General features: G+C 43.5%; 1 protein-coding gene across 3 annotated transcripts in view; it reads left to right on the top strand.

The window, feature by feature from the left end:
- The window catches only part of LOC133425111 (intermembrane lipid transfer protein VPS13B-like), a 362,452-nt gene that overhangs the window by 270,070 nt on the left and 77,808 nt on the right, over positions 1-14,574 (top strand). For all 3 annotated transcript variants that reach the window (XM_061715807.1, XM_061715794.1, XM_061715800.1), the window contains 4 exons: positions 1,454-1,849; positions 9,237-9,439; positions 11,020-11,236; positions 13,916-14,100. In XM_061715807.1, the coding sequence (XP_061571791.1) occupies positions 1,454-1,849; positions 9,237-9,439; positions 11,020-11,236; positions 13,916-14,100 (1,001 nt within the window). The remainder of the gene's footprint in view (positions 1-1,453; positions 1,850-9,236; positions 9,440-11,019; positions 11,237-13,915; positions 14,101-14,574) is intronic.

Below are 14,574 nucleotides of genomic sequence, written 5' to 3' on the forward strand. Positions count from 1 at the left end.
ACATGGACTACATGAAAGACACAGGGGAGAATGAGAGGGTGAAAAAATATGGTAAGAAACCAGAGAACCTGAACAGCTGCACATGGGCTATTTGTTCCACCGCTGGAAAGTTTCCTGGGGAGACGTCAAGTGGAAATGATAAGCTACATTGCACAGCAAATTCCACCTACCTTTCTTCCAGTCCTCCCCTCTCTTGTCATCTTTCTATATGACCATGGGCCTGACTTCCACTGGGGGGGGGGGGGGGGTATAAATCCCTGCCACTCTGGGCAGCGCTCCAGCTCCTGTCATCCAGTGCCCCTACCTGGGCAGGATGCAGACATAAGACCTAAACCCCTGAAACTGCCTCTAAACACCGGAGCCTTGATGAGGCCATGAAGAACAGCTGCACTTGTTTTCAGCTCCTTCCCTATCCCATCATCGTGATCAAGTGGAAAAATGGGATAATGGAAGTGGTGTAAAACGGCATTGAGTTAATTCATGTGTCTGTAAATTCCAGTCGAGTGTTTGAAGGCAGCAGTGCAATAGAAAGTGAGACGGAGGTGGAACTGGAGGGAGTGCGTATGATTTATGTAGCTGGCATGAAGAAGATATTCTCTTCTGTTATTCTGCAGTGTCACATTAAGAGGTTACAATCAGGCAGCCAGTAACTGTGTGTAAATGTGCTCATATGGAAACAGACTGAGAGGGGACTCGCCTTTTGCATGCCAGTCCATCACATGCAAACCTGGTGATTAGAGAGAGAAAGAGAGAGCTAAAAGTGTGATTTACAAGACACATTACATGTAGTTTCCCATGGGTTAGATAGCTTAAGACCTACTCAGTGAGACACTGATGAAGCCTGCCGTGCCTTAAGACCCCCAGATGGATTGTGACCCGTTTATGGTGGGTTTGCAACTTTCAAGGGCCGGTTTTAAAGAGCGAGGCCAAGAGCCAACAGTGGATTTATTCAATGTGGGTCCTCATTTTGACACGGTTTTGAAGGCTTCAGTGTTGATAAGAGGTGAACTTTTTATCGCTAGGTGGTTATTTATTCAATCATTCATGCATTCGCTCATTTATTTAAAAGCTTGTACATATTTAAGGTCCAATCATAAAACATTTTTATATCAATTAATTTCCTGTTACATGCTCAGCACACACAGAATACAGTTATATAAATCACACATATGTGCTACTGAGGGAACGTGTTTTAATTACCTTTCCAAGCGCTCTCTTTGCGTCCTATTGGGATTTCTTCAGCAGTTATCACTTCATAAATAAAAGTTGTGATGAGCACAAGAGGCCCTCCCCTCTCTGAACAGAGCCTACCCAGAAGCTGTTCACACAAGATTTGTGAGGTTATTTTTTGGCAGAAAAATTTTTATTAATGCTCTTTAACTTTCTGTTTGTCTTCCCCTTCTCCTGTTTCTCATCTTTTATTTTTCCTTTTTATTTGTCTGTCCCTCTGCAGCTGAGCTGAATGTGGAGCTGTCGCGCCCCCTGAAGATCAGCCCCACCGTGGCCAAACTGGAGCAGGCCAAAGTCTACCTGAAGAAGGTCCTGCCCACCCAAAAAGGGGAGACGTCAAGTAAACAGCCCTCTGCTTCCTCCACCCCTTATTCATCCCCCACAAAAAGCCCGTTCCGGGCCTTGGGCCCTCGCTGCGACCCGCACCACCAGGCCTCCTCCCTGGCTAAGGCCAGCAGCCTCAGGGCCATGGCCTTGTCCTTCCACAAGGTCTCCCTCCACACCGCACAGATTGTCGTCGTCATGGAAACGGAGGCGCATCCAATGATGCCCAACTTGACGGTGTCGGTGTCAGCCATGGCAGGAAGTCTGCACATGAAACCAGGGCTGAGGATGGAAGGTAAGCAGGACACAGGTGACCCAGCAGCACTGCTACTTAAGGGTTTGATATCCGGGTATAAACAATCGAGTATTGACGTCTGAGCTCTTCTGACTGATGTAAAAACCATCAAACCAATGCTGCTGTGTTTGCAGTAGAAGTCTTGAAACTGTTTAAGACTCGATAATGTTTGTTTTATTTTACAGGACTTTCTCAGAAAATTAGAATATTGTGATGAAGTTCTTTATTTTCTGTAATGCAATTAAAAAAACAAAAATGTCATACATTCTGGATTCATTACAAATCAACTGAAATATTGCAAGCCTTTTATTATTTTAATATTGCTGATTGTGGCTTACAGTTTAAGATTAAGATTCCCAGAATATTCAAATTTTTTGATATAGGATATTTGAGTTTTCTTAAGCTGTAAGCCATGATCAGCAATATTAAAATAATAAAAGGCTTGCAATATTTCAGTTGATTTGTAATGAATCCAGAATGTATGACATTTTTGCATTACAGAAAATAAAGGACTTTATCACAATATTCTATTTTTCTGAGACAGTCCTGTAGTTTAAATGTATTTATTTGTTTTTTGGCATGTCATTTGTGTGGTTATCTTTCTGGATAATGTTTTATTCACAATCAAATAGATTTTTTTTTTTTTTAAGATTTTTTTTGTGGCTCTAGTGGGCCCTTTATTCAAGTTACAGACAGGAAGGGGGTAAAGAGAGAGAATGGGGATGACATGCAGCAAAGGTGCACAGGCCGGGATTGGAACCTGCGACCACTGCAGGAGGACTGTAGTCTCAGTATATGAGCTGCTGCTTAACCCACTGCACCACCGAGCGGCCCTCAAATAGATTTTTTACATTGTGAAAAGCAGTACTTCCTCTCATGTTAAGATGCTGGTTTCAGTCTGATTCAAAGGAATATTTGCTTACTTGTAGGGAGTGTCCAGCTGTCACAGTCTTCTGTCCCTGCGATCGGCAAAAACTGTCTCGTGACTCCCACCTCGGTTGTCTTTCACGACAGCAACGGGTCACACATTCACAGAGTTAGCTCGCAGGGCTACGGCGGACATCACGGCAGAGGCCCTTAACCAAGATAATGACAAAAAAGGGAAAAAGAGAGCGTGAGCTACAGTTATCGTGGACGTGTCACAAAAGCAGTTGAACCCCTCACGTCCTCTGTGCTGCTTTAAGCAGCTTGTCCTAATTCAAACTTTCCATTTCCTGCCCACTGTCTTTGAAAAATCTTTGCTATCTCAGTTCCCCAGGTTTGAAATCACCAACGGGCTCTTTGAAGCATCAGGCCGAGCAGAAGTTCTGCTCTCAGTATCACTGGGAATATTGATGTTTCATGACACATGCTAGCAAAGAAATGTGCTGCCAAGAACAAGGCTCGTCAGTAAACTGTAAAATGAGAAATTTGTGTTGGTATTGGATGTTGGGTTTGTGTGGGCCTACTACGTGTATTTGATTTCATGGTTGTGTGTGTGTTTGGAGGACCCTGGAGTCTCTCTGTGTGTTGATGTCTGACTGTGTGTGAAAGTGAGACGTTTGTTTTGGTGTTCAGACCGAACTCTGCCTTCATCAACACTGACTGTTATTCGGGAGGCATCATAGTGTTTCCGTTATGACAATCAGAACTGCTAATGCTAAAGTAAATAAAAAAGCTTCCAGTTTCTCTGTGCCTGCTGGGTGTGAGCCGCCCCGCTACAGCGAACGATCGGGGATTCTTACTTGTTTTCCAGTTTTTGTTATTTCTTGGCAAATTGGACACGAGATGGAAATAACATGATAAAAGAGAGCGCTGAGCTGACGTGCCACATGCAGTAGATAACAAGGAACATTTTGACTCATAATTTTGAAAGTGGAGGGTTTATACCTCTGTGCTGCCGAGCAAAACATCCTTTGTTGACTGGGGTTCGAGGACAGAGCTGAAGCAAGGCTCCCTAAGTGCCTGCATCTGTTTAGCAGATGTTGTTAATATAGGGTTACTTCAGATAAAATGATTGTCAAAAATGTTAATTAAAACCTCAAACAATTTGCACTTTGTTTACTCAAATCTACATAACTGCACAGTGACACAATACTGAGTGCTGCTGCCCTGCTCTGATTTTCACCAGCTTTCCAGCTTTCATCCATCTTCCATGTATTGGCTTTGATAAACACAGTGGAAACTGCGTGTGCAGTGAACTGAAAAAGAAATAAAAAACCTATTGACACAATCGTGCTAATATGAAAGCAAATCCGCGCTCACTCACTTTCCTTTAACATGAATCCAGTGCTTTTCTTCTGCAGTCTGATCATTTTCAAGTGATCTATGACTTGTTTACAGTTAACACAGGAAGTGCAGATTGAGTAATAGTCTCTTTTTTTTAAAGTGTGCTTTTGATTAATAGTCTATATCATTATTTTTGTATTCTCTTTTTTTTCGGCTCTTTGGGATTAAAGCCACCGTGTCTTATCGACATCCAGTGGCTCATTCTTGTTCAGCTTGGCTCCAGACTTTTTGAAATACTGGCTGTTGTAATGACTTGAAAAAAAGATATAGAATCAATTGATGGCAAGAAAATATACTCATAAAACTACGGCTGTCATCATGAGCAGCACATTTGTCGCTCATCTCCTCTTATATCATGTGTGCGGGCTCTGAAATACCTGAAAGTGCAGATCTCCTGAAATACCCTGGTATTTCATTCCGCTGCTTCTCTCTCAACGCACGTTACCGTCATCTTAACGTTGTCGACAGTGGAGGACCACAAAGTCCACATGGCAACAAATGCATACATCAATCTCGATAGTACGGGGAAATATTTTTAAGATTTTCAAGCAAAGATCAGAAGCTGCACGTCTCGGTAACATGTTTGAGTTGCAGTTGCTTTTGTTGTTGTTGTTGATAAACTAAGCTCCAAAATAGATCTCTGCCACAACATACACAGCGTTTTCCCCCCCGAGGGCTTCTTCTCTTTGTGTTTCCAGATTTGTTGGCATAGAAAGGAGACAAACTGTCTCCAATTACACAGGCTGATCTCTGCTGACAATAAATGTATCTGCTGACTTTTAGCCTCGACTGCACCGCCGCCATCACTCAGCACTCCGATCTGCTTCGTACTTCAGAAAATGGATACTTTGGAATTTTCCAGAGATAAAGGTCAGGATTCCCGTTCGGTAAGGTTGAGCCTTTGAGCTGCCACAATAAGTCAGTGGGAATTACCCCCCTGAGAGTGGCTGTACATGAGACGTAAGGCAGGAGAATTTAATACTACTACTGCTACAGTTAGTATGGCTGCCGTTGCTCGGCCGGCCCTCGGCTGGAGGCTGGGACTGATGGATCAGGTCCTTAGCAGACCTCCAGATGATGCCATGGTGCAAAGAGGATCAAGAGGGGGATACGGTGATGTCGACCCATTACAACTCCAGGCTTTGTCTTTAAAAAAATCTAAAAGCAGTCATTAAACCTTCCCAGACTTGGAAGAAACTGAAAACTGAGACATTCGACCTTCTGCTTTTGTTGGCAATTACCGAATTTGGTTTGTATTTTACCGTAATAGCTTGTGTGTTTTTGAAAATTCAGGGACATTTACGTCATTTTAGGGCGAGGAGCATAAAAGCGCACCTGTTGCATCAGGTAATAAAGTGAAAGAAGACATGGAAAAGAGAGAATAAGGCATGTTAACGAAAGAAAATTGACAGCAGGATGAAGGACCTTACACGAAATACGCAGTGACATATAAAATTAAAGAAAATATGCAGTAATGCAGGACAGAAAAGTCCACTGGGGGAACAGAAAGTGAAGTCTCCCCGGTATATGCCATTACCATCAGCCCGTCCCACCCTGACTTCATCAGCAAACATCCATAGCTGTCATCCAGCGCCCCCCTCATCCGGGAACATCTGGGGCTCTGTACCCGGTCGGAGCGGCTCCTCTCAGCCAGGGGACAAGATGGAGAGAGAGGGGATTAGGTTGACAGTGAGGTGTGTTACCAGATCCTGTGTTAATGAAAAGCAAGTGGAAGCCCTGCATTCCTCCCTCCATCCACGGCTCACCACTCCCCAAGGTAGAGGGGCATTTATAGTTCAGTGAAACAGAGGAGGGAGGTGGGCAAAAGAGAGGGAACAGATGTCCGCGGTTCCATGAAAGGGGACCCTCCCCAGTCTCTCAGCTCTGCTCGTTACTGCCCGTGCACTGCCACTGATTTAACAACACACACACACACACACACACACACACACACACACACCAGCAGACCCTTATTATTATTGCACACTATATAGAATTATACACACGTGCAAAGCTTTCTCCTTGGTCCTCAGCTTCTGTGGACCTCCTGGTTCTTCATGGTGATTTACTTCAGCATAATTGTAAAAGAAAACTTCTCCTGGTGAAACAAGGTAAAACCACCCCCTTATTTCATATTTTATTTACAGGATTTTTCATCTTGGTTTACACAAATAAGAACAAGAGAAAACATCTGCATTATTTATTTCAGTTTTACTGGTCGGGGGAAAGTGACGCTGAGCAAAGGCGACAACAGATGATCTTTATTAATACGCTGCACGAGAAGTGTATGTAGAGAACACACACACACAATTACACATACACGCATTTGTGTGTGTGTGCGTGCGTGCGTGCGTGCGTGCGTGCGTGCGTGCGTGCGTGCGTGCGTGCGTGCGTGCGTGCGTGTGAACGTGTGTCACTGTTATATCAGTCAGACATATTTTGCTTTCACGAGGCAGCTGTCATTAAACCCGTATTTAACTAATCAGAAGTCAACAGCGTCTGTATCTGTAACAGCTTGGATGACGCACGGCTTCCTGCGCTGCGACATTCTGGCCGACAGCGTGCCCCGCTACAAAACCAGTTTCCTCTAGTGTCCTATAGTGGTCTTGTGGTAAGTGGATAGCATATTTCTGTGGTGAGTGACAGTATATTGCTCCTATTACTCTTACCATCCCAGAAGGTCTTCAGGGGCCTCTGCTCGTCATGTAATGACTCCTTTAGGTTTCTGCTAATTGATACCAGTAGATCACAGGGGATAAATCAGCCAGGCAGTGGTCAGATAACGACTGCCAAGGAGAAACCGACATGGTAAATCAGTCTTCAATCCTATCTAATCTCACCCGGGTGTGTGCCAGAGATGTATTTCACTTAAGGAAGATTTCCATCCACCCTCTTTCCCCCCAACCACTTGGTTCTTCAAGTGTTTTATGTTGAACGTTATCATACAGTGGATGTGTGTGTGTACTGGATTACTGGCAGCCGACGACAGCACGCAGGTGGAAGTTGTAGTTGTATGAATCTGTACAGATGTTTGTTCCTAACTAAGGTCAGACCGGTTGCATGCCAACTTGGACTGTATGTAAGCTTCTTCTTTTCTTTATTTGTTTTATATTTGAGCACATTCCTAGATAATATTAAGAATAACTGAATTTATCTTTCTTAGGTATGTGTTTGCAGGTGTAAATTAGTCATAAAGGTCGACTGCAGGGGTGGAGATGTGATGGAGAAATGTGCCTCTGACTATTATTAGGCCTGGGATGAATAATGCAGCAAGAGAGAGGGATTCCCCTCATTAAAACCACTTGATTATTTCAGTTCCTGGCTGCTATTGCTGGCTTTTACACCAGGATACTGTGGTCAGCCGAGCTGTAAATGACGCATGGTGAGACAGTAGAAACGGCTGCATACGTGTGCATGTGCGAGAGAAGCATTTGGGAGGGTTTTTTAACTACTTAACCTGCGTGTGATATCTGTATATTTGTCTTACATTTAGTCACGCCGTGTGCTGCTGCTTGGCTGTCCTTTTGTGTATGTACTCATTTGAACTTGGTGAGTCGTCACTTAAATGTGCTTTGAGAAGCATTTGTGGAAAAAATGACTTTGACTTTCAAGTTCAGGGTGATCTGTCTGAATAATAGTTACGACAATAAGCCTCTTGATTATATTAGCAGATAAACTACTACTATATATACAGTATACCGGTATATGTATTCCCTGTTTTATTGGCCCATGCCTTTTGTGTGACGTTATTCCTGAGGTGGTTTACCGACACAAGATACAAGACAATTCAAAGTGCTTTGAATTATAATTACTGTCATTCCTTATGTCATAGCTCACTTTCCTTCTCACACACTTGCAGCCTTTTCTTAAGGAGAAAATCAGCCTCTCCTCAGAACACTTTGACCCAACTTTATCGTTTCCCTCCTGTCATCGTGATGCAGGTTTATCTCATTTTCATTGTCCAACACGTGCTGTTTCAGAGCCACTCTGACTTTTTAAGATGCTTTTTGCCAAGTTTACTCTGACACTTTATCCCGATGGCTATGAAAAGTTGGCTACCTAATGGGACCTCTCCGTATCTATTAAAACCACCTGTAGTGGTTGTGATAATAAAAGCATCCGTCTACTTCCTTGTTTTTCTAGATTGCTTCTTTTTTCCTGTTTCATAGAAATGCCAATTCTCTGATTGTCCAATTTCACTGTAAATAGTGAGCAAAGTAACAGAGTTTGGACTGTAATTACAGTGTGATTGGATTTCCAACTATAAACTGAAACAGGTGTGCACACTATGCTTTTGCCATCTTAGACCCGAGCCAACTGGAGTAACTTTCTAGAGTTCGACGGTTTTGAGAAGCCAGTTCATTCTTGTTCATCTGTGGCCGAGGTCTTCGGGCGCGATGTCGTGGCTGTCGAGGCTCTGACTGATCTGACAAAAAAAACAGACAAAAAAACAGCCTCAAATGTCTCATGACATTTTTTAGGATAGTATATCACTTTAAACTTGGCGCTCAGTTGTCTTCAGATGAATTTAACCAGGTTGAGGAGCAGGAGCAGCATTTTGATAACGTGATGCCACATTCTCATCACTCAAAGCCATTGACACGGACACAGAACAGAACTGAAGTAAGGAATAAAGCTACGTCTCTCCCAAACAGCAGTGTTTTGGCTAACGTCGATGTCCGTGATTCGGTTGATATAACAGCATTGCATGTTTTACTGCTTCACTATCACTGGAAATCATCTGTTTTACAAACTTAAAGGCTTCAAACGACAGGAGTTTGAGATGTGTTTTAGTTTCATCTGACATACTTGGAGATTTATCAATGAACTGTGTGTGTGTGTGTGTGTGTGCGTGCATGTGTGTATATTCTACATAGGAAGTATGCATGTTTCAATCAGAAACCAGCACTAGCTTCCACTTCCCTGGACATATGGTTAGGTAGTGGCTCCTCCTCCCTTATCAACATGCAGCCCTGTTCAGAGGCTATAGTTCACTTTATTTATTTTTTTCTCATCACTGTCCAATTTTTTTCAATTTGTATCTTTAAATGTCTTTTCCTTCTGGTCTTCTGCCGTCTGTGGTGCCTGCGTCTCATTGATGCTCCATGTGTGTTTCCAGATACAGTTCAGGCTGCCTCCCTTCTTCTAAAGTTGAAGGATGTGCTGCTGAAAACGGGACTAAAGGACCAGAGACATGTGTTGCTGGGGCCGTTCTCCTGCAGCAGCTCCCTGGAAGCTCGCTGGTGTCGGCACAGCGGCAGCCCTGGACCGGAGCCCGGCCCCCCTAAACTGCTGCTGGACCTGAAGGGAGGCCTGCTGCAGGTTTGTGTACCTATGACATCAGTTCAGCTCCCTAAGTCATGAGATTTATTAGCCAGCACAGCTACGGTTCGAGGAGGTTAAGGTTAGATCAGCGCCTCTGCACCTGGTTTGAAGTGAGAGTGAGTGAGAGACATGCTCAAGAACACTTGTTAAATCCCTCGCACTGAAGAACGGCTTCATCACTAAATATACCAACATGTCATCTTCAGTCTCCTGGGTTTCCTAATTAAATCTTTAAGTATTTCTACGCTGAGACCCACAGGCACTGTTCATCCCACTCTTAGTACTCATCTGAAATCTGCTTTCTCTCTTTAATTCTGCCCTCTTTGGAGGGAAATGATGTTAGTAGGAAATGCATGCTGTAATTCCACCTTAGATTCAAGTCACATCTGCATGTTGTGATGGAACATTCAATAGCCCTTTTGAGGCGGGGTTATCTTACGTGTGCCTTTTTCCCTGTAAAATATTACATAATGTTCCTGCATAAAAGTCCCTTTTCAATGTGACGTTATATCTAATGTTTTATTCCACATTACTTCCTCAGGGGGAACCCCCTTGCACATGGTCAATGCTTCCCTAATGCTTTTATTGCGTGCCCATTAATAGAAACATTACTTGCAACTCAACACTTAATACGTAATCCTACGTTTCGCTCTGCAGATGCTGGTGTTTGTGGTGTTTTAATCAAGTGCTGTACCAAAAACCACCGGAATTCCTTCCCATTCCTTCTTCATGTGCTCTCTTTCCAAAAACCTGGGGGGAAAAAAGAAAAAGAAAATCCCCAAATTTTCCTGTTTTCAGTGTTTAGTCATAACCCACCCTTGCAAACTAGTGAGTGGCAGGCAAGACAGCAGGCAGCTCCATGTGTGAAGAGTCTTTGACTCAGAGATTCCTAGTCGCCGGTCCAAACCCCAGACAGAATCACTTTGAGGAGGCACAGGAAGGGGAATGCCGTGGCTAAGGGAAGAGGACTTAACGTTGTTTTGGGTGATATTAGTAAGGTTGTAAATGTGTGATGACGAGGGTAACTCTGACCACTTCTCTTCCTGTTTGGGGAAAAAGATATGAGAGCTACAGTAGGTTAAATGCAACAGCTGGATTTTGTGTCATTTTGTAGTTTCTTCTTCTTATACTTGTCTATTATTTAAACTCTCAACCCTTAATCGCTGTCCATTTCTTTTATTCCCCCAAGCCCTAACAGATGTGGACACATTTGTATTTATGCTTAAAGCTCGGTGAAACGTTCCTCCGGAAAATGAATGCAAAGACAAATAACAATCTTGAAATCTCAAGAGTGTCAAGACATCCTGAAGTGAAACGCACAGTTAGGTGTCGATGATGCTCAGCCTCACAGGTCACCGGTGCTCCAAATACCATCTGAACTACACAGATCACTTTCTGGCTTTGATTGCTGCTAAAGGTTATGCAGCACAATAGTAAAATCTTTTTTGTCCAGAGTCTAATCTGTGTCGTGGAGTGGCGCCAACGAATCTGTCCATATCTGTGAACTGCATACCCGCCAGTCATTTTGTAGTGATGTTCCTTTCTCTGGTTTTCTCCTCTTTTGTTTTGCCAAATAGATTTTTTGGGGCCAGGAACATCTGACCTGCCTGAAGCTGATAGAGGAGCACCTTCGGGCCTACCTGCATCTCCACAGAGAGGACTCGGCTGAGGCCTGTCCTAAGGGCAAGACCGGCCAGACTCAGCTTCCTCCCAGCGCCGGCTCCCCGTCCCCTCGGACGGAGCACAGCTCAGACGACCTGCGGACGGGATACTTTCAGTACATCCAAGACGCAGGTGAACATTTATGCACTTCAAATGAATGAAACATCGTATATTTCATTAATGAGACGGCCTGGGATGGATGTAAAATTGGTAAAAAATAATCAAAATCCTTTTCAAAGTGATCTGTGGTACTTGGACATGGATTAGTTCATCACAAGCCAGGATCGGTCATTATTGTCTAATTATTATGTTATCCCTTACAAACCTTTTTTCTTCAGAATTATACGTTTCAGTTTGGTTGTTTTTTTCTTTTGAAATAAATAAAAATGACCTTTTGTGGTCTGGTGGCTTGAATATGCCTCTTAAACATTTGTTTTCATTTGTAAATAAAAGAGCATGCTAATCTTTCCTCGCTCACATCTCCACCTGTAACCAGATCATACCATCATTCCATTCAACACTTCAGTCTGAATGTTTCAATCAGAGACCACGTTTCACCAAAACTCAGAGCTACTTAATTAGGACCTAAAGATTTACTGAAGGAAACATCTCAGTAACAATGATTTCCTCCTGATCGTCAGCGTACTCCAAGCAACTGTCACTATTATTATGCACATCAGCTTTGGTCAGATGGGATTAAAGAGACGTATGTTTGTGGCAAAAATCCCAAGCAAGTACAAAAACAGTGAAGACACACATGTAAGACAACTTTGACAAGTTAACAGCATCTTTTATTCGATGTGGCGGTAGTTCAACATCCTTTATGAAAATGGCTCATTTTAATTTACAATGGGGAAACTAGTTTCTGTTAAATGTTCAGGGGGGTTGCATACTGCATTGATCTGAACTGCACAGAACCCCAAAAATGACCATCCCTGAATCATACCTCATTCATCTCAACATGTATGGAGTTGTCAGCGTGCACGAGAGTGGAAGTAACATAAGAAACATAACAATAACAGGTGATAGGAAACTCGATTGACAGTGTGTTATAAACTGGTTACTGTGATAAGCTGGTAACTCTGTTTTCTAAGCTTTGATCTTCTCTCTGGGACACTAAGTAAAACAATCAATAATAACCAGGACTAACTAACTCATGGGCTTACTACATGTTTCCAGATGGAGCTTCTCCTCTTGCTTCTACCATCTTCTCCTCCTAGCTTGGGGCGACTTTTATATGCAACATGTACTAGCTTTTTATTTAGACTGTTTAAACGGCACAGCCTGCATAAATGAGCTCTAAAAGCCTACCTAGCAAATGTTCAGGTTCCTCTGTGTGCTGCATGTGAGCCATCTGCCTTCCTGAGACTGAATGTACGGATCATTTACGTGATCATGATCTACAGCACGGATGATTGGTTTTGTATGTGCATAAAAGCAGCTTATGGACACGTGAAAAGGTTAGAAACTCGGTTTACATTGGAGGGGGACCTAAGTAACTAAGTTGGACGAACTAAAAGAAGAATCTCTGGCGCGGTTTGCTGTCTCCTCAGATACACATGAGCTTAAATAAAAGTTAGATCAAAGTCCTCTGTGAACAGAGGTTTCATCAGACGTCTCTGCCTGTTTCCACTCTGACTAACTTGATGTTTATCCCCCGTCTTTGGGCTTTCTGTGTACTGTCCTTTGTGTGCGCACATAGCAAGACACTCGCAGCAACATACACAGAGGATCAAGCTCCACTCTGTCAGCTGTGGTTGAGTCTTTGTTTGTTTCACTCTTCCATCCGTCTTTGATGTATTTAATATTCCAGCTGAAGTTGGACAACTAACAGTAGTGAAACGGTACCAAGAGGATCGTCTATGCGCAACATGTTGTCAACAGTTAGAGGATATTGGGCCCCAGAGCACAGAGAGCAACACGTGTTCCCGCAGGGCCTCACGGGGATGGAGGGGACAGATGAGCAAGGAGCATAAATGAACGATGGAAGACAGAGTTTCTGTCTCACTTTCTCTCAAACACAATAACAGAGAAACCTCACGAATGCCAGAGAACAATGTGATGTTCCCATTCAAACAGGCTGACCGCTTGAGTTAAAAGAGAGAATTGGCCACAGATAGATGGTGTGTTTGCACACAATCGGCAGCATTTCTATGTTTGACTTTTTTTTTTTTTCCCCCAACAAATAAACTTAAATCCCAAACAGCAGCAACAGTCTAAGTCAAACACCACTCCGAAGTTTAGAGTCTGCTCCGTCCAGCTGTTGCAGGTGCTTGGCACGATTCAGTCGATGGGTATTTACTCAACAGCGAAAATGTTTACTCAGCCACTTTGTTTATCCAGAGTTTCTGACACACATAAACATTCAGTAAATGGAGAAACAAGGCTTTCAGAGTCTTATTTTTTATTAGGCAACGCTGTTTTGGAGTTTTCACATTCCATAGTACAGAGAACCTGCTGCCCTGCGACCAGACGCACGAGAAGGACCGCTCCAGGTCGCTTTCACCAGTGCATGAGAGCCGTCCGTGTATGTGCATTTCTTCTTATACAAACATCTGAGAAAGCTCAGCAAGGAAACGTTATTCATGTAAAACTGGATTTTTTTACTTTTGGTTTTGTCAGTCGGTTCATATGTTTTTGTTCCCCCCCGCCACCGCCCCCAACTATTCTGACCACCTTGTTTTGTGTGTGTTTTGTGCTCTGTGAGATTGTTTTTGTGTTTTGTTGTTTAGAGTCACGCATGAACGATGACTTCCACAGCCGTCTGACCGTACAACCTTGCGTTAACGTCTGCGTGACACTTCCTTTCAGGTTCCCAGAGACTGCCGGGGCCACATGAGGTGGTGTTTTACAGCGAGACAGAAGAAAGCTCCGGGATGATGCTCTGGAGATACCCTGAACCCCGCGTCCTCACCTTTGTCAGAATAACGCCTGTCCCTTTCAACACCACCGAAGACCCTGAGATCAGTACTGCTGATCTGGGAGACGTCCTGCAGGTAGAAATGCACACACTTATCATAAAAGCAAAACTGTCAGGCTCTTTCTCTTGCCTCTCCTTTTATTGACTTCCGCATCTATTTTTACACTGAAATTCCAAGAAAGCAAGGCTTAGTTATTTATTAAGCTCTGTGTATCATCACCTCAGTAGTTTTGAGATGGCCATCTGCTGGTAGGTGGGGGATACAAGAGTGGAAGATAAGAGAATGCACATGCCTCTCTCTCACGGCTCCCTGCTTAACATCACCTGCACTGAAGGAGAAGTAAATAATTTTAGAAACTGGGCTGTACGCCTTTGTGATTCCCTCAACATGAGTCATGTTACTGAATGACAGAGACCCCTGCTGTTCCTCCAAACATGTAATACACGGTTAGACAGCTGTGGAAGTCATCTTGCCTGCTCTGGTGTGAATAGCCAGGTGCCTCCTACCCCAGATGAGGTTATATTTTGGCAGGCTGCTGCAGCTACTGAG

Source organism: Cololabis saira, chromosome 3, assembly GCF_033807715.1.
Source record: "Cololabis saira isolate AMF1-May2022 chromosome 3, fColSai1.1, whole genome shotgun sequence".
Lineage (NCBI taxonomy): Eukaryota > Metazoa > Chordata > Actinopteri > Beloniformes > Belonidae > Cololabis > Cololabis saira.